Source organism: Bubalus kerabau, chromosome X (genome assembly GCF_029407905.1).
Source record: "Bubalus kerabau isolate K-KA32 ecotype Philippines breed swamp buffalo chromosome X, PCC_UOA_SB_1v2, whole genome shotgun sequence".
In the NCBI taxonomy this organism is placed as follows: domain Eukaryota; kingdom Metazoa; phylum Chordata; class Mammalia; order Artiodactyla; family Bovidae; genus Bubalus; species Bubalus kerabau.
The window spans coordinates 108,118,684-108,140,310 of NC_073647.1; the positions used below are offsets into that span (position 1 = coordinate 108,118,684).

At 40.0% G+C, this 21,627-nt stretch overlaps 1 protein-coding gene across 5 annotated transcripts in view; it reads right to left on the minus strand.

Moving 5' to 3' along the window:
* Positions 1 to 13,077: 13,077 nt before the first annotated feature.
* Positions 13,078 to 21,627, minus strand: part of FAM120C (family with sequence similarity 120 member C) — a 133,083-nt gene continuing 124,533 nt past the window's right edge. For 3 of the 5 annotated variants that reach the window (XM_055565768.1, XM_055565769.1, XM_055565767.1), the window contains 2 exons: positions 21,477 to 21,534; positions 13,078 to 17,917 (listed from right to left, as the gene is read on the minus strand). In XM_055565768.1, coding sequence (XP_055421743.1) covers positions 17,666 to 17,917; positions 21,477 to 21,534 — 310 coding nt within the window. In that variant the 3' untranslated portion in view covers positions 13,078 to 17,665. Of the gene's footprint in view, positions 17,918 to 19,979; positions 20,023 to 21,476; positions 21,535 to 21,627 lie in introns of all 5 variants that reach the window. The other 2 variants (XM_055565770.1, XM_055565773.1) reach the window with 2 other exon arrangements.

The window sequence follows — 21,627 nt, forward strand, 5'->3', positions numbered from 1 at the left end:
TGGGTCATATACCCATCCCTGCACTGGGGGAGGTGAAGCCATGTGACTGATGGTCAATCCACCTCTATCCCAAGATTGGAAGGAGAAGTTCCCCAAAGGGGGAAAAAACTAGGCTTAACTGCTGCCATAGGAGGAAGGAATGCTGAGCAGGGTTCAGTATTATCTACTTAGTCAAAACAAACTTAGATTTAGAACTCTGGTTTTTAATCACTTATTAGTTGTATGTGAACTTATGTAACACTGAACCAGTTTGCCCATGTGTAAAGTGAGGATAGTATTTACTTTGCAGAGTTGTTCAAGGTTTAGAAACAATGTACAAGAGCCTAGTACTGATAGCTTAGAGGTGAGTGATGCTGCTGTATTTGTGGTCTCTGAAGGACAGTTTCAGTCACTCAGAGCTTTGTGTAGATTTTATTTAAAGTGACAGAAAAAGCTTCTGACATAGACAACAGAAGGGGGCAGGAGAATACCCACCTCACTAGTTTAAGCTGGGCCTTATATACTTCTAAACTAGCTGCTTAGAATAGATAAAAAATACCTCAAGGCTATGAGAATTTTGTCCTGACCCTTTCCCATAACATACATCCTGGGATGACATCAGCGTGAGATTAGCCAGAAGGAACAGGTTAACCCAGAGCTCAAGGCTGTGAAAGTTTTTACCCAGAACTTTTCTCATAACATTCATCCAAAGCTCAAAAAGAGGCATGTCCTTGAACAAGAGATACTGCTGTCTACAAAGGCCTACTTGTCCATGGCAAAAAAATGTGAAAAAGAAAGAATGTGTACCTCCTCTATAAAGGGGCCTTAGGCTTGGACTGCTTATCAACCTGCCTAAATTAACTCTCTTATTCTCCCCTTTTTCTTTTAGGAGAATATTGTTGCTGAGGAGAAAGGGGCGGAGAAATCTGTCAGTAACTGCTTCCTGCGGGTGAGGAGGGGCAGACCCTAAGTTGTTGAAGCAACATATTCTCATTACCCCTTTATTTAGGGTTTCTGATCCAAGGATCCCAAGTAATAGCTAGAGGAGGCAGTAGAAATTGTAGGAGCATGAACAATTATTTGTAATTTAAATGTTTTCAGACGGTTAGAAACAAATCTCATTACACAGTTACAGATGTAAGGAAAAAAACAGCAAAATCAGAATGATTACAAGTATTACAGTCAAGATAGTTTTTCACCAAGGAGAGCTTGTAAACCAAGATTATATCTATGACCAGAGTGGAACATCAGGGAAGTCCAGTTTTGAAGAGTGACCAGAATCTCTGTATCACCATTACTTTGTATGGGAAGCTGTTGTATCCTTCAGAAAGAACAAACTAGACAAGTAGATTAAAAGGCAGAGACCAAAAATCAGTAAAAGAATTATTGTAATCAGCAGTCCAAGCAAGAGTAAGAATCAGGTTACATTTGATAGTAACTTTGATCCTGGTTTAGATAAAGTCAACACCTGGGCTGCCCTATTTATAAGAATGGAGCCAATTGGCATGTTCATATACATTTTGAATGTGGGTATAACAAACCCAGTTAGAAGTAGTTGAAAGAGTGACAGCCTGAACCTTAACAGACAAAATAAATCTTACCATTTCTTTTTAGAAGAATGAGTCTGAACCTCTATGTATACAGCTGTTTTAAGGAGACTTATAGTCATAGGTTACCCACTCTAGTATTCTGGCCTAGAGAATTCCATGGGCTGTATAGTCCATGGGGTTGCAAAGAGTCGGATACGACTGAGTGACTTTCACTTTCACTATGGTCATAGCTAGTTGTCTAAGTTTGTCCAAGTAGGCTTTAGCCTCTTATTGTGGTATTAACATATAAGCCAAAGTAGTTGTCACTATTAACAATTGTAGATAGTGTTTTTCTAGGTATGAGAAAATGGAAGAATTTGGGCTCAAAAATTTTTTTACCTGAAAATATCTGACTATTCAAAGGCTTGTTTTGTCCATTTTTTTTCAGAGCACAAAGCAAGTGTCTAATCTCTGATTTTCACCCTGAACTCCTTTCAGAGGATGTCGAAGGTCAGCAGCTGTAGTGTCCATGATTTAATCTTTGTAGAGGCAGATGGCAAGGGCCAGTTTCCAGGCACAGGGCCCCTTTATGGCCATGAGTTTGACCATGGTTTGGGGGCGTTTCATGGCCATCTTGTCCCACAGTGCTTGGAAAGCTCATTACCAGGTCTGTTGAAGATTTCATTGATAGGCCACTCAATGTGCTGTTACTGGACTAGGCCCTGTGAGTAGCAAAATCTCTGGACCGCACCTGTCTCACTAGTCTCTTGGTCCAGGAGAATATTCCCTCTTGCTTCTTTTCATATACAGAGTCATACCATTATAATTATGGATTTTATATAGAACTGTATACCATCATTATATCAGTGGCTCCATCACATACTTGATAATGTAAGGGACACTTCTTGAAACAGGCAATATAGAAAACAATATAGTTAGCAGTAACAGTAAAATCACAAGTAAGACCTTAAGTCAAGAACTTAATTAGGTATAGCCCAGTGATATCTCCAGGTCACCTGACTGAGTTTGTTAAATGACTATAGCCTGCTGTTAATCTTCTGGTTGTAGATCCTGGAGCATCGGATCTTTATTTAAAGACTGGTTAATCGGATCTTTATTTAAAGACTGGTTACTGGGATAAACTTTAGAAACAAACTCAGAGTGTCCTTTTTAATAACTTAATTAAACCTCTTAGCAATGTAACATAACCACAAGGAACTAACTCAGAAGTGAATCAGTAAATACAGACCTTAGTTAATAAAACTAGAATGTAATACTCAGTGAAACATGATAGATGCCATAGGCCTGACATCAGTTGGGTGGATTTTTCTTTTAGAGCTCCCCAGTATACTTTGAGATTTCTGTATATGTTGGGACACAGTCTTTTTTACCTTGATAAGGCTGTCCAGAACCCAAGTGTCTCCAATTTTGGAGGGACGAGGCAGAGAGAGAAGAAAAATGTTTTAACTTTACCCATAGATGTAAATCATTAAATTGTTTTAAACCATCAGTAATTTGAGAAGAGCTTCTTTATATCTGAAAACAAAGATTGGAAGACAGTAATACATCAGACAAAAAGTCATGAAAATTATAGTCATATTTTGCAGTCTACTCAATCCCATGCAACTGACCCCTTTATTCTGCCATTCCTGCTCGATGACCAAGGACATCAATGAAAGCAATAGTCTCCAAGAAGCTCATGAAGTTTTTGCCAATGTCTGTATGACCTGTCCAGCAAAGTGGGTGCCCCAATCACTGGAGACTGCAGAAAACACACTTTAACCATTTTTTCCCATTGTGAGATATTAACCCCACAGCCAGGAAAGGCTTTAGCCTATCAAATAAAAGTGAGGTTTGTCAGGGAGCCGGAAAAAGCCAAGTGGCTGTTGGACCTCCCATAGCCCTGACTGTTTGGTTTACAGCCATTCTTTATCCATTTTAAATTCCCTGATGAGGGGTTAATTTTGTAGAAGCAGAATGAGCTTTGTCTATGTGCGCCATAGTCCATTATCAAAAGCCACATTTCAATAAAACTTTGTTCTTTTAATCAGGGAGAGAAAACCAAATTCCAGTTTGGTACCAGCTTACGTTCACTGTGAAACAATAGTTGTCCACTTAGTCAAAGTAACAATAAAAGACCTCAAAGGCAGTTTAATATCTTAAGAAACTTGCATCTTGCACAAAACTGTCTTCCACTTGCCACAAATCTTTTTTCATTTGTCACAAACCTTTTTTGTATTTTCTGTATTTATCACTTTATTTGCCCATTCAGAGAACAGTCACCTCTAAGTTCAGATTTACTTTCTTTTTCTTAATAGAATGTAATTTCATTTCCTATACCTTTTTATTGAAAACACACATCTTTCCTTCAGCAACCATGAACTGTACTTTATATCATCATTTTGTAGATTGGTAAATGTAAATCACCCAAAGCTATGTCATTTGCAAAAGTATCTTCACAATGTCTATGTTAATTAGGTCAATAAAAAAACATCAATACTAGATATTAATTCAATAGTGAATATTTCCCAGTTTACACAAGCCTGAAATTCATTTTAGTTTAATTTTTTTGAATTTAGAATTGTTTGATTTCTAAGTGCTTACTTCTCTTTAGGCCAATTAGGCTTCAGCAATATTGTCCAAGGACAAAGACACACACAGAGACCTCACAGTTTTCCACTTGAAATATAAAATGTCTCTTTGCTCCCCCCCCCCTTTTTTTTCTTGGCTTGAAGTTCTGCCAACTTGCTCATGGTTGGAGTCCCAGACAGAGTGGGCTGTGTATCTCAAGGACATGATAAGAGTTAACTTCAGGTTCTTCCCCAGGCATGTTTTCTGTTTCTCAGGCAGGATCGGAGCTCCAAAAAAAGTATTTTAACAAGTCAGCTTTTTCCTAATTGCATGTGCTAGAAGAACTGGTTTTGCAATTTCAAAAAGATTTCATTTTAACCTATTTTTTCCAGAGTCTAAAAAATATCATGGCCATTCAGTGTCAAAAATGTCATCTCTTCTTTTTGTAGTCACAGTTTCATAGCTAAAATTTAAACCAGAGTGTTAAAATTGGCTCTGATGACAGGGGTAGACTGATTGATAAGATGTTGTCCCAGCAGGGATTGTCTCTCTGGGCAAGTGAGGTCTTCTCTTAAAGAAATCCTGTGTATATGGGACATTTTGGGCTCTGGGGATGAAACTTACCCCAGTTTTTCCAAGATACAATTCAAAGGGGTAGTTTTAGGACTGCTAGCTCCCATCTGTAAGCCCAGTGCCGTGGCTTTTTTCTACTGGAGGTGACCCTCCCTGCTCTAGATAGGGGTGTAGACAGGCCTTCCACCTAAGCTTCCTTCCCTGGCCAGAGTTAAACTGTCCCTTACTGACAGTAATCCAAGTCTATGCCCCACTAAAGCTGAAGAAGCTGAACAATTCTATGAAGACCTACAAGACCTTCTAGAACTAATACCAAAAAAAAGATGTCCTTTTCATCATAGAGGACTGAAATGCAAAAGGAGGAAGTTAAGAGATCCCTGGAGTAACAGGCAAGTTTGGCCTTGGAGTACAAAATGAGGCAGGGCAAAGGCTAACAGAATTTTGCCAACAGACCACACTGGTCATAGCAAACACCCTTTCCAACAACACAAGAGAAGACTATACACATGGACATCACCCGACGGCCAATACCAAAATCAGATAGATTATATTCTTTGTAGCCAAAGATGGAGCAGTTCTATACAGTCAGCAAAAAGAAGACCAGGAGCTGACTGTGGCTCAGATCATGAATGCCTTATTGCAAAATTCAAATGTAAACTGAAGAAAGTAGGGAAAACCACTAGACCATTCAGATATGACCTAAATCAAATCTCTTACAATTACACCATGGAGGTGACAAATAGATTCAAGGAATTAGATCTGATAGGGTGCATGAAGAACTATGGATGGAGATTTGTAACACTGTACAGGAGGCGGTGATCAAAACCATCCCCATGAAAAACAAACACAAAAAGGCAAAATGGTTGTCTGAGGAGGCCTTACAAATAGCTGAGAAAAGAAGTGAAAGGTAAAGGAGAAAAGGAAAGATATATCCATCTGAATGCAGAGTTCCAAAGAATAGCAAGGAGAGATAAGCAAGCCTTCTTAAGTGATCAATGCAAAGAAACAGAGGAAGACAATAGAATGGGAATGACTAGAGATCTCTTCAAGAAAATTAGAGCTACCAAGGGAAAACTTCATGCAAAGATGGGCACAATAAAGGACAGAAACAGTATGGACCTAATAGAAGCAGAAGATATTAAGAAGAGGTGGTAGGAATACACAGAAGAACTATACAAAACAGATCTTAATGACTTGGATAACCATGCTGGTATGGTAACTCACCTAGAGCCAGACATCCTGGAGAACAAAGTCAAGTGGGCCTTAGGAAGCATCACTATGAACAAAGTTAGTGGAGGTGATGGAATTCCAGCTGAGTTATTTCAAATCCTAAAAGATGATGAAAGTGCTGCACTCAACATGCCAGCAAATTTGGAAAACTCAGCAGTGGCCACAGGACTGGAAAAGGTCAGTTTTCATTGCAATCCCAAAGAAAGGCAATGCCAAAGAATGTTCAAACTACTGTATAATTGCATTTATCTCACACGCCAGCAAATATTCAAAATTTTCCAAGCGAGGTTTTCACAATACGTGAACTGAGAAGTTCCAGATGTTCAAGTTGGATTTAGAAAAGGCAGAGAGAGGAACCAGAGATCAAATTGCCAACATCAGTTGGATCATAGAGAAAGCAAGAGAATTCCAGAAGAACATCTACTTCTGCTTCATTGAGTATGCTAAAGCCTTTGACTATGTGGATCATAACAAACTGTTGAACATTCATTCTTTTTTTTTTTTTTTCACATTAGGAAGAGCAATCTGCTTTATTCAGTCTATGGATTCAAGCATTCATATCATCCAGAAACATCCTCAAAGACACACCTCAAGAAAACCCTCCCTAAATTGTACTCAACATTCTAATCATACTCAACTTCTCAACCATTCATAACATTTCACTTACATCCTGTCCCCTAGAGTTCCTTTCTCATCTTCTCCCTTCACCTAACACCTAGCCATCCTTCAGTTGGCCTGAGTGAGGGAAGGTATATGCTGGAAATTAATATGGAGTACAACTTAATATAAAGTATTAGAGATGGTTGATAGGTAACAAAATAGAAAATTTGACATTAATTGATAGTTATACAAGGCCATTGGAATTATGTTAATAGAAGAGTAATATTAAAGAGATATTTAAGAAAATGAACCAGTGTTACACAGATGGGTTACACTCATTCTTAAAGAGATGGGAATACCAGACCGCCTTACCTGCCTCCTGAGAAATCTGTATGCAGGTCAAGAAGCAACAGCTAGAACTGGACACGGATCAGTGGAATGGTTCCAAATTGGGAAAGGAGTACGTCAAGGCTGTATACTGTCACCCTGCTTTTTAACTTATATGCCGAATACATCATGCAAAATGCCCAGGTGGATGAAGCACAAGCTGAAATCAAGATTGCTGGGAGAAATATCAATAACCTCAGATATGCAGATGACACCACCTTTATGGCAGAAAGTGAAGAGGAACTAAAGAGCCTCTTGATGAAAGTGAAAGAGGAAAGTGAAAAAGCTGGCTTAAAACTTCAACATTCAATAAACTAAGATGATGGCATCTGGTTCCATCACTTCATGGCAAATAGATGGGGAAACAATGGAAACAGTGATAGACTTTATTTTCTTGGGCTCCAAAATCATTGCAGATGGTGACTACAGCCATGAAATTAAGACACCTGTTCCTTGGAAGAAAAGCTATGATAAACCTAGACAGCATATTAAAAAGCAGAGACATTACTTTGCTGACAAAGGTCTGTCTAGTCAAACCTATGGTTTTTCCAGTAGTCAGGTATGGATGTGAGAATTGGACCATAAAGAAAGCTGAGCACTGAAGAATTAATGTTTTTGAACTATGCGTTGGAGAAGACTCTTCAGAGTCCCTTGGACAGCAAGGAGATCAAACCGGTCAATCCTAATGGAAATCAGTTCTGAATATTCATTGGCAGGATTGATGCTGAAGCTGAAGCTCCAATGCTTTGGCTACCTGATGGGAAGAACTGACTCTTTGGAAAAGACCCTGAAGCTGTGAAAGATTGAAGGCAGGAGGAAAAGGGGAGAACAGAGGATGAGATGGTTGGATGGCATCACTGACTCAATGGACATGAGTTTGAGCAAGCTCCAGGGGTTGGTGATAGACAGGAAAGCCTGGTGTGCTGCAGTCCATGGGGTCACAAAGAGTCGGACAATACTGAGCAACTGAACTAAATTGAACTTACTGATGCAGGTGTCTTATTACCATCCCTCCCCATTCTACCACCAAGGTGGGGTGGAGATGCAGCAGGGGTAGTCCTGATGGCATCCCAGATTGATGTCCAGTTTCTCACCATTAATGCCTTTGCATGATTTCTGCTCCTCCTCTGATGCCACCCAGGGTGATATGTGATAAGAAAAAAAATGGGTGGTGAAGGGCCAGCCAGCGAGGAAAAAGTGATTTTTGTTGAGCTATTAGGGCTAATCCTTCCAGTTCATTTCCACAGATTACACAGAAAGAATATCTAAGGAGTTGAGACAAAAACCACTGGAGAACCTCCTCTGGTCCGCTAAGAGCCAGCCTTACCAAATGAAGCCCATCGCACTTCCAATCTGACCAGATCCTGGAATTCCCATCTGTGTCCTCAGAAATCTCAGTTGCCAGGAGTGCCTCCATCCATATAGACCAGACACACAGCTGTAACAAGGATTCATTTTCAGGTTGTTGGCCCGAGGCAGGCGACTAAGGGAACAACCTCTAGCTTGAGAAATGTTCCTGGAGTCAGAGCTCCACCCAGCTCCCAATTGTGCTCCTGTCTGCAGTGCATGAAAAGACAATCCAGGTGTAACTTTTGGCTTCTAGCAAGACTAGGTGCTTTGTGACTGTCAATCCAAATTTGAGGTCTCAGTAATAGTACACAGTAACAGAATAGATGGCAAGTCCCTTGAAAGTCTAGATTTGACAGATTAGGTTAGTAGTTTCAATTCTCCAGGCAGTTACAAAATGGTCAAAAAGACCAGGAAAAGGTGACCAAGAAAGGAACGTTTGGTCCACACACTTCACCCATTTCAGGCTACTCCCCTCACAGGGACGTTGGCTGCCTCTTGGTATCACCAGTTCAGTATAAATCCCTGACAGGCTCCCCTTTTGGGGCTGCCCTCAGTCATTATGAGGTGCCACGGAAACACAAACTGGGCTCTACTCTCACTTTGCATTTGTTTTGTGCATTTCTGGCTTTCAGTCAATCACTTGCACAGGCACACTGTAGAGTTAACAAAGCAGAAAACGTGTTTAATAGGACAACAAAAGAACTAGAGCTCCAAGTGTCCTTACCTTGTCTTGAAGATCCTGGATGAGCACCAAAGATGATAGCTTATCGGTAAACAGTGAACAGTGCCGCTGGATTCGTGGTCTCTGAAGGAGATTTAACTCTGGGACCAAAGACAGTCTCAGTCACTCAGAGCTTTGTGTAGATTTTATTTAAAGTGAAAGTGACAGAAAAAGCTTCTGACATAGATATCAGAAGGGGGCAGAAGAGTACCCACCTCATTAATTTAAGTAGGGCCTTATATACATCTGAGAATAGACAAAAAATACCTCAAGGCTGTGAGAACTTTGCTGACCCTTTCCTGTAACATACATCCTGGGATGACATCAGCACTAGATTAGTCAGAAGGAACAGGTTAACCCAGAGCTCAAGGCTGTGGAAGTTTTTACCCAGACTTTCCCCCATAACATACATCCAAAGCTCAAAAAGAGGCATGTCCTTGAACAAGAAATACTGCTGCCTACAAGGCCTACTTGTCTATAGCAAAAGAATGTGAAAAAGAATGCTTACCTCCTCCATAAAGGGGCCTTAGGCTTGGACTCCTTATCAACCTGCCAAAGTTAACTCTCAGTACTGTGTTAAGTCACTTTAGTAGTGTCTGACTCTGCAACCCCATGGACTGTAGTCCACCAGGATTCTCTGTCCATAGGATTCACTAGGGAAGAATACTGGAGTGGGTTGCCATGCCCTCCTCCAGGGGATCTTCCCAACCCAAGGACTGAACCCGCATCTCTTATGTCTCCTACGTTGGCAGACATGTTCTTTACCACTAGCATCACCTGAGAAACCTAGTCCTATGCTTGGTACCTAATAGGTCCTCAGTTAACAGTTAACTTTTAAAGGCCAAATGTAAAGATTTTCCACGATTAAATTATTTTTTCTAGTTGAAACACTCACTTTATTGTTGACTGAATTTTATCATGCTTGAAGTGAAGTGGAGTTGCTCAGTCATATCTGACTCTTTGTGATCCCATGGACTATAGCCTACCAGGCTTCTCTGTCCATGGAATTTTCCAGGCAAGAGTACTGGAGTGGGTTGCCATTTCCTTCTCCAGGGGATCTTCCCAACCCAGGGATTGAACCCAGGTCTCCTGTATTGCAGGCAGATGCTTTACTATCTGAGCCACCAGGGAAGCCCTTATCATGCTTAAGGTGCTGAAATACTGAGGCACTAGTCAGGAACCTTGTTAGCATGTGTCAGACCCTACTGACTAATTCACAACAAAGATTTTATGTTATCTTTTGCCACTTTGTCCAAGACAGTAATGATAGCTTTAGGCATGTGAGTACAGCAGAAGATCCAGCTCCTCAGTCTGTTGTATTCATATATAAAAAAAAAGTTTGGAAAGCTAATAAAGGCATTTCCTTAAGCCTTAAAACAACTGAAACCAAATCCATGCCAAGGTTCCTGCTTGACACATGTTCCTCGAAAGATATCTCTTTCAACATATACAAAGTCAAAAAAGGCATAGTTAAGGGACAGAGTAACACCTACATTATATGTCAACTTTTCAACATGAAAGAGAAAAGGCAAAGTTTCTTCATTTAGAAACTGGGTCTCCTCTTCACATACTCTGCCAAAATAGGATTGTGGGACTGGTTTTTAGGAGAGGTATTTTGAATGTCCAGTTTCTGCGGTTAATCCCTCATTTGCTCATCCTATGACAGCAAGAAACTTTCTGATTTTAAAGTCTTTTCAACTGACTAGAACTTTCTTATTGGATTCTGCCTGTTTTCCTGATAAGCACCACAAAAACAAAAGGAAAGCCTAGGAATATGAAGCTAGTGAAAAAGGAAAGGCACATGTATCACTATATGAATAAGTACTCTTCTATCCATGGTGGATGTAACACTCTATTTCTTAAATTGCACTGTGCCTTCCCAATGATGTCAAACCCTAAAAGTATTGCAGAGATAGTAGGTTTTTTTGGGAAAAGGATGAGCTCTGTATTAGTCTGCAGTGACTCAGTTTAGATATGAAAATAGGTTCTGAAAAGTGACCTCTTTGGTCCATCTGGTTAGACTAGTTGATGTCTATGTGAACATTTATTCATCTTTATTAGCAAGGTTTAAAAGATGAACAGATTATCAAGGCTCCCACTATCAAATTCTGAGACCCAACACCTAGAGAGCAAAGGTTAGGAAAAGACATCTATAGCCATAATGAACCAACTATAAAACAAAGTTTTACAAATGAATTTACATTTAAAGGAAAGTGTTTACAAACTTCAGTAACCTCTAATGCTTGCCTTTAGGCTCAGCTGTTTCCTTCTACAACCTGTACACACAGGGCACAGAGCAGTCTTGGAGGTCAAGCCTAGCTAGCAACACTTAGCAGAAGCAGTAAAGTAAGAATCTACCCGAGAGTCCTGGCTTCAGATTCTGCTTTAAGCATCAGTCTATTGCTCAAAGATGACTCAGAACTCTTTTTTAATTTTTTATTTTAACTCTTTAAAATTTTATTTTTGGCTGTGCTGGGTCTTCACTGCTGTGCAAGCTTTTCTCTAGTTGCGGTGAGCAGGGGCTACTCTTTAGTTGAGGTGTGCAGGCTTCTCATTGCGGTGGTCTCTCTTGTTGTTGTGGAGTACTGGCTCTAGGGTACATGAGCTTCAGTAGTTGCAGCTCCCAGGCTCTAGAGCACAGGCTCAATAGTTGTGGCGCATGAACTTAGTTGCTCTGTAGCATATGGGATCTTCCCGGATCAGGGATGGAATCTGTGTCCTGCATTGATACGTAGATTCTTTACCACTGAATCACCAGGGAAGCCAGGATTCTTTTTTTTTTAAGAGCCCCATTTAAAAGCACATTTAAATGAATAGCATTCAGTGATGAACATTCATATTCAATCTTCCTGCATTTTGTCACTAACACATCCTCTGCCTCAAAAATCTACAATCTGTTTTGCACCATGTAACATTTTCAAACGTGTTTTAGCTGTCCTTAATTTAGTCATCAAACATTTCTAAGTGCATGCACGGTGGTAGATGCCAAGACAAAGTTGTTCAAGTTTAGTCTAGTGGCAGAGATGCAGTGAAGTGCTACAGGGACTGGCTATGGTGAGTCTGTACAGGGACCCCAGTAAGGGTTCAGGAAAAGAACCCAAAAGACATGAGCTGAATCTGGAGGGAAAAGCTGACACTGCACCAGAGACAAGGAGAGAGAGGGATTCTAGGAAATGATATAAGCAAATGAGAAGAAATGGATATTAACAGTGTAATGTGTAGGATGCGCTTTAGTGTAGCTAGAGTAAGTTGGGGTAGCAGGAAATAAGGCTGCCAGATCATGAAGGCACCATGGAAGCAGGCATGTAGCATGTCAGGACAGATTCCTCTGGAAGCTGATAAGCATGATGGATTAAAGCAGTGGTTCTTAACTTCTTTTCTTTAAGCAATGGAAAAAGGTACACACCCTTTCAATGGGAAAAGGTACATACACATAGACATAAAATTTGCTCACAGTTGCCTGGTTAGGAATAAGGCAGAGGGGCAACTACAACAATTCAGGTGAGACATAAGGAGGCCTGAACTAAACCACAGCAAGTAGGGAGATAAAAGAGACAGATGTGAGAAAAAGAAAGATGGTTGAGTGTTACCAACAGATCTTGTCATAAACTGGACTTGAGAAATGAGGGAAAGGCATGCATCAAGGATAACTCCCAGGTTGGTTTGTGGCATAGACAATTGAGTAGAAGGTAGTGTCACTCATGGAGAGAAGCAGGCTTTGGAAGAGAAGATAGGTTTAGTTTGGGAAATGTGAAGTCAAAGGTGCCTTTAGAACATCCAAATAAAGAAGTTCAGCAGGAAGCTAAATATGACCCAGAGGGATGGTACAGGGAGGGAGGTGGGAGGGGGGTTCAGGATGGGGAACATGTATACACCCGTGGCAGATTCATGTTGATGTATGGCAAAACCAATACAATATTGTAAAGTAATTAACCTCCAATTAAAATAAATAAATTTATATTAAAATATATGCCCTTCCTTTTAATGATTCTTGTACTGGCTCCCTTGCCCTAATGTTCAACTACAAACAGGCTTCTAAGTCTCTGTGTAACACTTTTAAATTGAGACAAGTATATCCTCCATTTACAGAAAAAAATCCAGAAATGGGAAAAGAAATTAAACTTCACACACCCAAAATTATTTCACATTTTTTAACTGAAAGAATAGACTTTTATTAAGCACTGTAAGTTTCTTTCCATCAGCATTAACAGAACACCAGACCAATTTCCATCACAGAACAACTCCTGAGACATTTTCATTCCTTTCTGAAACACTTTCCTTAACTCCTGCAGTTTCCCCTAAGAAGCATCCATTCAAACTTACATTAATAAACTATGGAGCTTTTGTGGTGAGGTGGGCCAAAAAGGCAGGGAATTTGGAAGAGAAATACATATTATCCATCCACTAAACACACTGTCAAGAGCACAGGAAAAGAGAGATTAACACAGGAAAAAACAATGAAAGATTTTACTTTTGTCAATAACATCATTTATCAGGGAGCACTAAAAATCAATGAATCCTTGTAGTTAAAGTTTCTTTACCTAGTATGTTATTCTAGAAATAGAATAGAATAAAATAAAAGGTGGATGAGGAAGTATCTTCTGGGAAGTAACTAAAATGAATTCATCAGCTTTGGCGGGGTTATGAACAATTAATAAAAACTGAAATATGTAATTTGTTTCATTTACATGAAAATCCACTAGTCATCAGTTACTACCAACACGGACAAAGAGAGCATCTATAAAAAAGTACAAGGGCAATGTCAAAAGCTGCAGTGGGCACCCTAGCACAGGGGGTATTTTATTTTGCTTTTACCTTGGAAAAAATGTTTTGTAAAAAAAATATGAAGTTCTTTTCTTAGAACAGCAAAATAACCTCTGACAATCCTGAAGATAATTAGCAGTAATAGGGAAATAGGTACACTGAGCTCTACCTGCACCAGCAGACTATAGTAATAAGCTAAGGGAAAAGAAAATGGAAAGTCAAATAAAAGAAGGTGCCAAAGTCACAAGAGGGAGAAAAATATAGGGTGACACACAATGGAATAGTGAGAACTTACCCCCCGAAACCCCAAGCATATTTGGGAAATATGCATTAGGAACTGAACAAGTAAAATGATTAAACCTTAGTAGAATTAACTAACTACTTAAACTGTGGTCTACTTGTACTGTCATTTCAATGTGGGGTGGGGAGTCTTAAAGGCTGAAAGGGTAGCACTGACATGCTTACAGAAGCCTTCTAAGGTTCCAGTGGACTGGATCTCTATAGCCAAGCAGTTACTTCCACATTGTTTCTACCCTACATAAACGTTCTTTCCCCAAGCCCCTTCTTAACCACCATCTCTAATGCCTTACATGACTGTTTTTCTCAGTGATTAAAACAAGTTAATGTGACTTGGCCAACGATGCCAGGAAATCAAGATGCAGACAAAAATCAAATGTCACTAGCCAAAGCAAGTGCCATTTCTTGGGTTTTAAAATCTACCCAAAGTCCTACTGGCTAGAATGAAAATGGTACAAGTGAGCAGAAGTTTTATCAGGCCTGGTCCAGACTAGACTGGCCACTGAATAAGGGTGGGAGTTATAGGCTGACCCCAAGATACACCAGCAGAAATCAAGAACTGCAAGTCCTTGAGGATCTGTGGCTGTATATATCCAGGGTGCTTTTGCTTATGGCCCTACAAAGTAAAGGGGTCATTCCTGGGGGTTCCTAAATGATGTATGACTTTGTTCAAGAAAGGCCACATTATAGTCAGAAATTGAACCTTAAATGAAGGATGACAGTCTCTTCAAGTGGTACTCACAACAAAGAGCAGACTCAGTTCCCTTATTTGAAAGAAATTAGAAAAAGTTGATCTTGAAACTAGAAAAAGTTAATCTTCCAGTGATAAACCTTAGTCTTTCTGACTTCTAAATTATATGTCTTGGCAGATAAAATATAGGACTATGGCCCTTTATAGTTCTTTCTTGTAACCTTACAAACCCAAAATTCTGAATCTAAATAAAAATCAAAGTTGGAAGTGAGTCACTTGTTTCATCCTGGGCCAGGCTAGGAGAAAGTGGAGGTGTGTGGAAGGGAGAAAAGCAAGCCTTTTGGCAAACTGGACTCATCCCTGTCAAATAGCAGTTTTACTTCTCACAGTGAATGCCTACAAAATAATATATCTTCTTAATGCTGTGAGAGTTAACAATACTGTCATTTGATCATATCAAATAGATTCAAGATTCACAGAAACAGCAACTGAAGAAAATACCTTTCCATATAACTCCAAGTAGTTCCTAATAGAAAATGGAGCTAGCTAGCTAGTTAACACAGCTCGGTGATTCTGGTTACCTTTAGAGCTCCAAAGGATTCCTCCCTCTGTGGTTCCAGAAAGAAATTTCCAAGTCATGTAAGTTCGCTATTAAATCCTTCTCTTGCTGGAAATAGAAGTCCTAACCATCAAGATGTTGTGAAAGGCTGGGCAGGCTAGGAGAAGAGCGGGGAAAACTAGGGGAGCCAATTCCATAGAGGAAGCTTTTGTACACTTTATCACTGGTTGCATTTGCCTGGGTATGCATTCTTGTCATCCTGCTCTGGCTTATGTAAGAAGTGTCTGGGTAGGGGAAGAGGCATTCTAGACCTCCCCACCTCTGCAAACTGTGGGTTCCCTTAAACTGGGCCAGACTAGGATAAAACAGTTTGAGACATCTTTAATCTTTCATGATGATACACTTACTGTAAGTGGGCAGTAAGCAAACACCTTTCTGGTTGTCTGGAAAAATGTCACCAAGGACCTGCTCTGGGTTAAGGCGCATGAGGTTTTTCAAAAAGAGAGAGGACCCTGCTAGAAGTCTAGTCAGTTGTGTTCCTGTAGAAATGGTACTTCTTGGGCAAGAATATTACAAAGCCCAAAAGGAGGTGTATGAGGCTAGAAGCCTCAATTCCTGAATGAATACACATGCTAATCTGTTGCAAGTCATGTTCCCATCCCTTATACTTAGGCTGCTGAGGAGGGAAACTGGAAGTGCAGGGTTGTCTCAAGAGTATTCTGGCAAAGAGTAACAGACTCTTTGTCCTGGGCAGATTCTGATCTTACCTGGGGGCCGGGAACCTTTCATAGAACACCCCTGTTGGCCCAGGCCAGAGTCCTCTAAAGTCTTCCTTGCAAAGCAAATGAAAAGATCCAGTAGTCAAAATGTCAATGAATAAATGAAACAATCTAGGCATATAAAATCAAATTGTCGATTTCCTCACACTTCCCTACCCACTGTCCTTCAGGGATTCATGGCAATCAATTCTAGCCTAAGGCCAGTTTGATGCTAGAGTTTCAGATAAGATTTCCCCAAACTGGCTGCAAGCCCTGGTAATTACCTTCCACCCCCCTTTTCTCTCCCAACCAGGCTGCTCCTTCATAAGAAAATGCCCAACTCTTCCCAATCCTACTCCAATCTCCTGTTTTTACCATAGGGGATGTGAGGACTCTGATCAAGATTAAGCTTGTAACAATCCAACTGTTTGTTGTTCTGAACAGGCAATCTCTGGAAAGTACTTTTTGTCTGCTTAGAGAAGCCCATCTTCTTGTAATTGTGATGGGCTATGACTTAGTAAGGATTTCTAAAATGTGGTCTTCTGAAACCCACCACTCCATAGCAGTGGAAGCATTTCTGGGAAATTCAGTAAATCTTCTGGGACATCATCATGTATGTATGTGTGTGCATATATATATATATATATATATATATATACACACAACATATATATATTTATATATACATACATACACATATATTTATATATATATATATAAAATATATATAGATAAATAGATCTGTCTCTTTATATAAAGGGTATGTGTATGCATATAGATACACACATTCATATATACATACACCCAAACATCCGAATACAGACAGACACACACACACACACACGCACGCACGCACACAGTCTTTTGAGTTCCCTTTAGAACATCATTTAATTACATCGATTCCCACCCTTGCAGGGAGTGGGTGAACTGCACCACATCTTCTATTTTACAAATAATGCTTTAGTTCAGAGGCAGGAAAAATCTGCCCAGTACTTTTTCGACTCACTTGAATCCCCCAGTACAAAGGCCATTGGTAGTTATTTTAAGTGTATAAAATTAAAAAAAGAATAAAAAAAAATAACCAATACTACCTCACTTCCCTGAAAACATCTACCTATCTGATTGTCAGGCCAGAGCTAGAGGCGGTAGTACAAATCCCTGGCATAGGTGAGTGGGGAAAAGAGTTAGAAGGATGTGGATACTGATTATATATGAAGGCCCTACCAGTTCATAAAGAAAAAACCAAGTTAGGAAGCCATAGGTAGCTGTATCCACCATCCCATGGGTTTTGTAAATGAACATCATAATAAAGACTCAGAAAACCAAAGTTAGACCTTTTCTGTAGGTCCTTACGTGATGATACCCAATAGTCTGTGCCTTAATAGCCTCCCAGGGGAGGTAAAGACAATATTGGCACTATATATTCAATTTCTTGTCATTCATATTTGATCAGAGCTTCTCTATAAACAGACTGCTGAGTCTGTAAGCCCAGAAAAAGACAGGGAAGGGGAAAAGATGGATACCAAAGAACACCCCCATCAAAATCCTGAACAAAACTAGGATAAGCATTTCATGTCCTCCTCTAACTTAGGCCTACAATCAGAGAAGTATAGGTTTTCCCCTCTTCCTGATCTGCTGATGCCATCTTCTTGCTTGTTACTCCTCTTTCTGTTGTGTCACAGTTCCTAGCTTTTGCTCTTGTAAGTGGTTCTTCTCGCCATTCTTCCCAGGGAAGTACCGGTTACCGTTATTACACACACTGTTGTCTCTGGATAAGGCACACTGTGATGGAGCTGGAAGATGATCATTCTTCTCTTCCTTGATCAATGTGCCACTGTTTCCATCTACCTGTGAGCTAGACCGACCTTGTTGAGGCTCCAGGGATTTAGAAACTCCATCTGAAGAGCTCTGTCAAAAACAGAGATAGTCAGTAGGAATGGTAATCCCAAAACTAGCTGATCCTTCCCAAGCATGTTTATAAGCTAGCCTGTGGAAACTGCTTCAGCTCTTAAAAAACACCAGAAAGCCCAAAGCTTGTTAGCACCTAGTACACTCTGACACTGTCTGGAGAACTTAGGGTGACAACAAAAGGATCTAACTCGAATCTAATGGCAATGACAACAACACAATAATGGCCCAGCTACTATTTACCAAGTTTGCAATGTATTTTTTCAAATGCCAAAAGGCACCTTAAATGGTAGATATTATGACATCCCATTTACAGATGAGGAAGCTGAGGCTCAAAAAGATTAAAGTAACTTGCTTAAGGAGATACAAGTAGAAAGTAGTGGGGCCAGGATTCCACTCCAGGTCAGTCAGCCTCTAAAGTTTATTCTCTTAACTTCCATGCAGCCATCCAATACTGACAGCTGGGTTTGTAAATGAAAGGAAAAGAAAATAAACGATAAGATCTATGTGCAATATTTCACAGAATCTTTCATAACTAAAAACAATCACTTGGTTTTAATTTCAGCAATGGTAACTGCCCCTGAAATGCTAATGCCATGAACTGCATGACCTTGAACTGCAGTACTGGCTCCCAATGAGTATTATTAGGAATAATAGGAGTTTCTGATTATTAAGTGGTTGGACATGCCAGGTATTCTGATGTTGGTTTCACAGATAAGAAAGACAAATGAGGCTCAAAAAAGTGAAATGACTTGCTCAAGGTCATTGGCATACCCAGATTTGCATCCAAGTCTGTTTTATTCCAAAGACATTGTTCTTTCCACTGACACCATACACAATGGAAATCTAATGCCCATTGAATATGTGGTCATTATAGATAATAACTACCAATATTTATTGAGCACTTCCCATGTACCAGGTTCTATGTTAAATACTTCACTATATTATCTCATTTAACACTCGGAATAATTCTGAGGTAGATACCAATTCTTTCATTTTTATAGATGAGGGAACTAGGGCACAGAGAGGGTAAGTAACTTGCCCAAAGTTACAAAACTGGTAAGTGGCACTACCAGATTCAATGCTAGATCATTTGTCTCCAATACCTATACAACATAGAGGTTACTGTGAAGTTCTTCTCAAGAACCTGGAAATAAGATGAAACTAGTATTGGAAGGAATTAGCCATGTGAGTCAACAAAGAAATAAAAACGTAATAAATACTGGACTGAAGAATTTGAGAATACACAAAACTCCACTGACCTAGAAATAATCTCATGAAGATAGGACTGTAATGGAATATTTAATAAACTGGAACAATTAATTATCTCAGATGGGAAGATGCCTTAGCTACAAACAAAGTCAATGTAAGGATTTCCTTGGCCAGGCTACCTCTAAAGTAGGTAATAGTACCCCCAGAAATCTTAGCTAAGAGGAATTTAAGATCATCTATCATTCCTTTTTTCCCCCTAGTTTCCCCATCTAGAAGAGAATAATAGTATATGACAGAGGATGAGATGGTTGGATGGTATCACTGACTCGATGGACATGAGTTTGAGCAAGCTCCAGGAGTTGGTAATGCACAAGGAAGTCTGGCATGCTGCAGTCCATGGGGTTGCAGAGTCTGACATGACTGAGTGACTGAACTGAATAGTATATATTAACTAGATATCAAATAAACCAGAGAGAATATCCATAAACTAGGTATCCATAAACCAGAGAGAATAATATCTATATCACAGGTTCATATAAGGATTCAATGACACACACCATGTAAAGCATGGTGGCGTCTGGCATGCTGTAAGAATTCAATAATTGGTAGCTAATATTACTGTTCTGATTCCACACCCTCAGGCAAACTTCTGATACCATGGCCTCCTTGGCAGCTTGCTCTTAGAGAAAGAAAGCTCTGATTAGACATGGTTAAGAGCATGCATATAAGAGTCAGGCAGGCCTAGGTATGAATCTTGTCTAATAATTACAGTTATACTGTATCAGAATTAGCACAGTACAGGGCTTTGGAATCAGTCAGCTCAAGCTAGAATGCCAATTCTAATACTAACTTGATGGTCAAGATGCTTCATTCTTCTGAGCCTCAGTTTTCTCCTGTTTAAAATGGGAATAATAAATACATGTATTTATAAGAGTGACTAGGAAAAAGTATACAATATATTGTGATAATTATTTCTTTCCACTGTAAATTAGTACTTTACCTTTCACCTTCTCCCTTCTCGTCCCCTCCCCCACTCCTTTAGCCATATCCACAAAGCTATTTCTGTGATGTTGGTTAATGTGAGCCAACCACTGAAAGATGGATCCACTATGATTGCACCAAAGATATCAAGTTTTTTAGGCTGTATGCCTACTGATCAGTCCCTGAATCATGGTGAATTCATCAAGGCTGTACTACCTTGTGTATGTGTATGTGTATGTGTATGTGTATGTGTATGTGTATGTGTATGTGTGCTCAGTCGTGTTCGACTCTTTGTGACCCTATGGACTGTAGCCCACCAGGCTCCTCTGTCCATGGGATTTTCTAGGCAAGAATACTGGATTGGGTTGCCATTCCCTTCTCCAACCTTATGAAAGGGCTATCTTATAGGGTACTACCTTATGGGAGACAACCCGAGTGATCTTTTCCTGCACAGTGCAATCCCTTTTCCCTTACTGAGCAGTTTCTGGAAAAAGCTGAGAAGCTTTGGAAAAACCCAAAGTCATTGTTTTCTGGCTTTGGAGTATATTACAAAATACGTTGTGTAGGGGACTTATCACTGTAGTTTCATATTGGACTCAAAATAACATTAAAGCAAATTTGTATTCCTTGCGAAAACATTAGAAAATGGGAGTAACATGGATGCAATGAGGGCTGGCTATATACATGAGAGCTGAGCTGGAATTGAGGACTGATGATAAAATGGCCTTGCAGTATGGTCTCATCAACGACCTTTGTGAGGATTAGAAACCACATGTAAAATGTCAATAGAGGCCTTTGGAGAATGCAGGCACTTAAGACATGATAGTTACTATGCTATGAGGAGCCCAGCAGTCTGAAGCCAGTACAAGATTTTGGATCTCTACAGGGGGATGGGGGACCAGTGAATTTGAAGACCAGTGAGTCTCAGACCATTCTGAACCATCAAGAATAAGCAGAATGGCAGTGCCTCCTCCTCTCCCATCATTAGCAAAGGCAAAAGTCCAATTTTCTAAGCATCTCTGGTAGCACCACAGAAACTGAGGTGTGCTGTTGGAATCCCACTGTTAATTTCACTTTGGCCTCTTTATGGTTCATGTAGTAATGCTTTGCTAAGTGCAGGTCTTTAGGACACAGTACCAGGTTTCTATTTTGTGATCTCACTCAGGGAAAAGGATAACACTCTGCAGCCCTGTGGGAACAGCCTGGGCAGGTTAACCCTCAAAAGACTGCTAGAGAGTAGGCAGATGAAATCAAATGCTGGGAGAAGCTACGAAAGCTCCCAGGTTTCCATGCCTGATCTGATCTCTTGCAAACAACAACAACAAAAAAACACAGAAGAGGTAGATTATCTCAAAAAGGTACTTACTTGTTTATTTCCTTTTTTGTGTCCTTTGGCTCCTCTACCAGTCTGTTCTTTTCCATGCCTTGAGAAAGTTGGGGGGGGGTGGAAAGTGATCATGAGGAACACATAAAGCCCATACCTCCATTTTCACTTAATTAACTACTCACCTCCACTA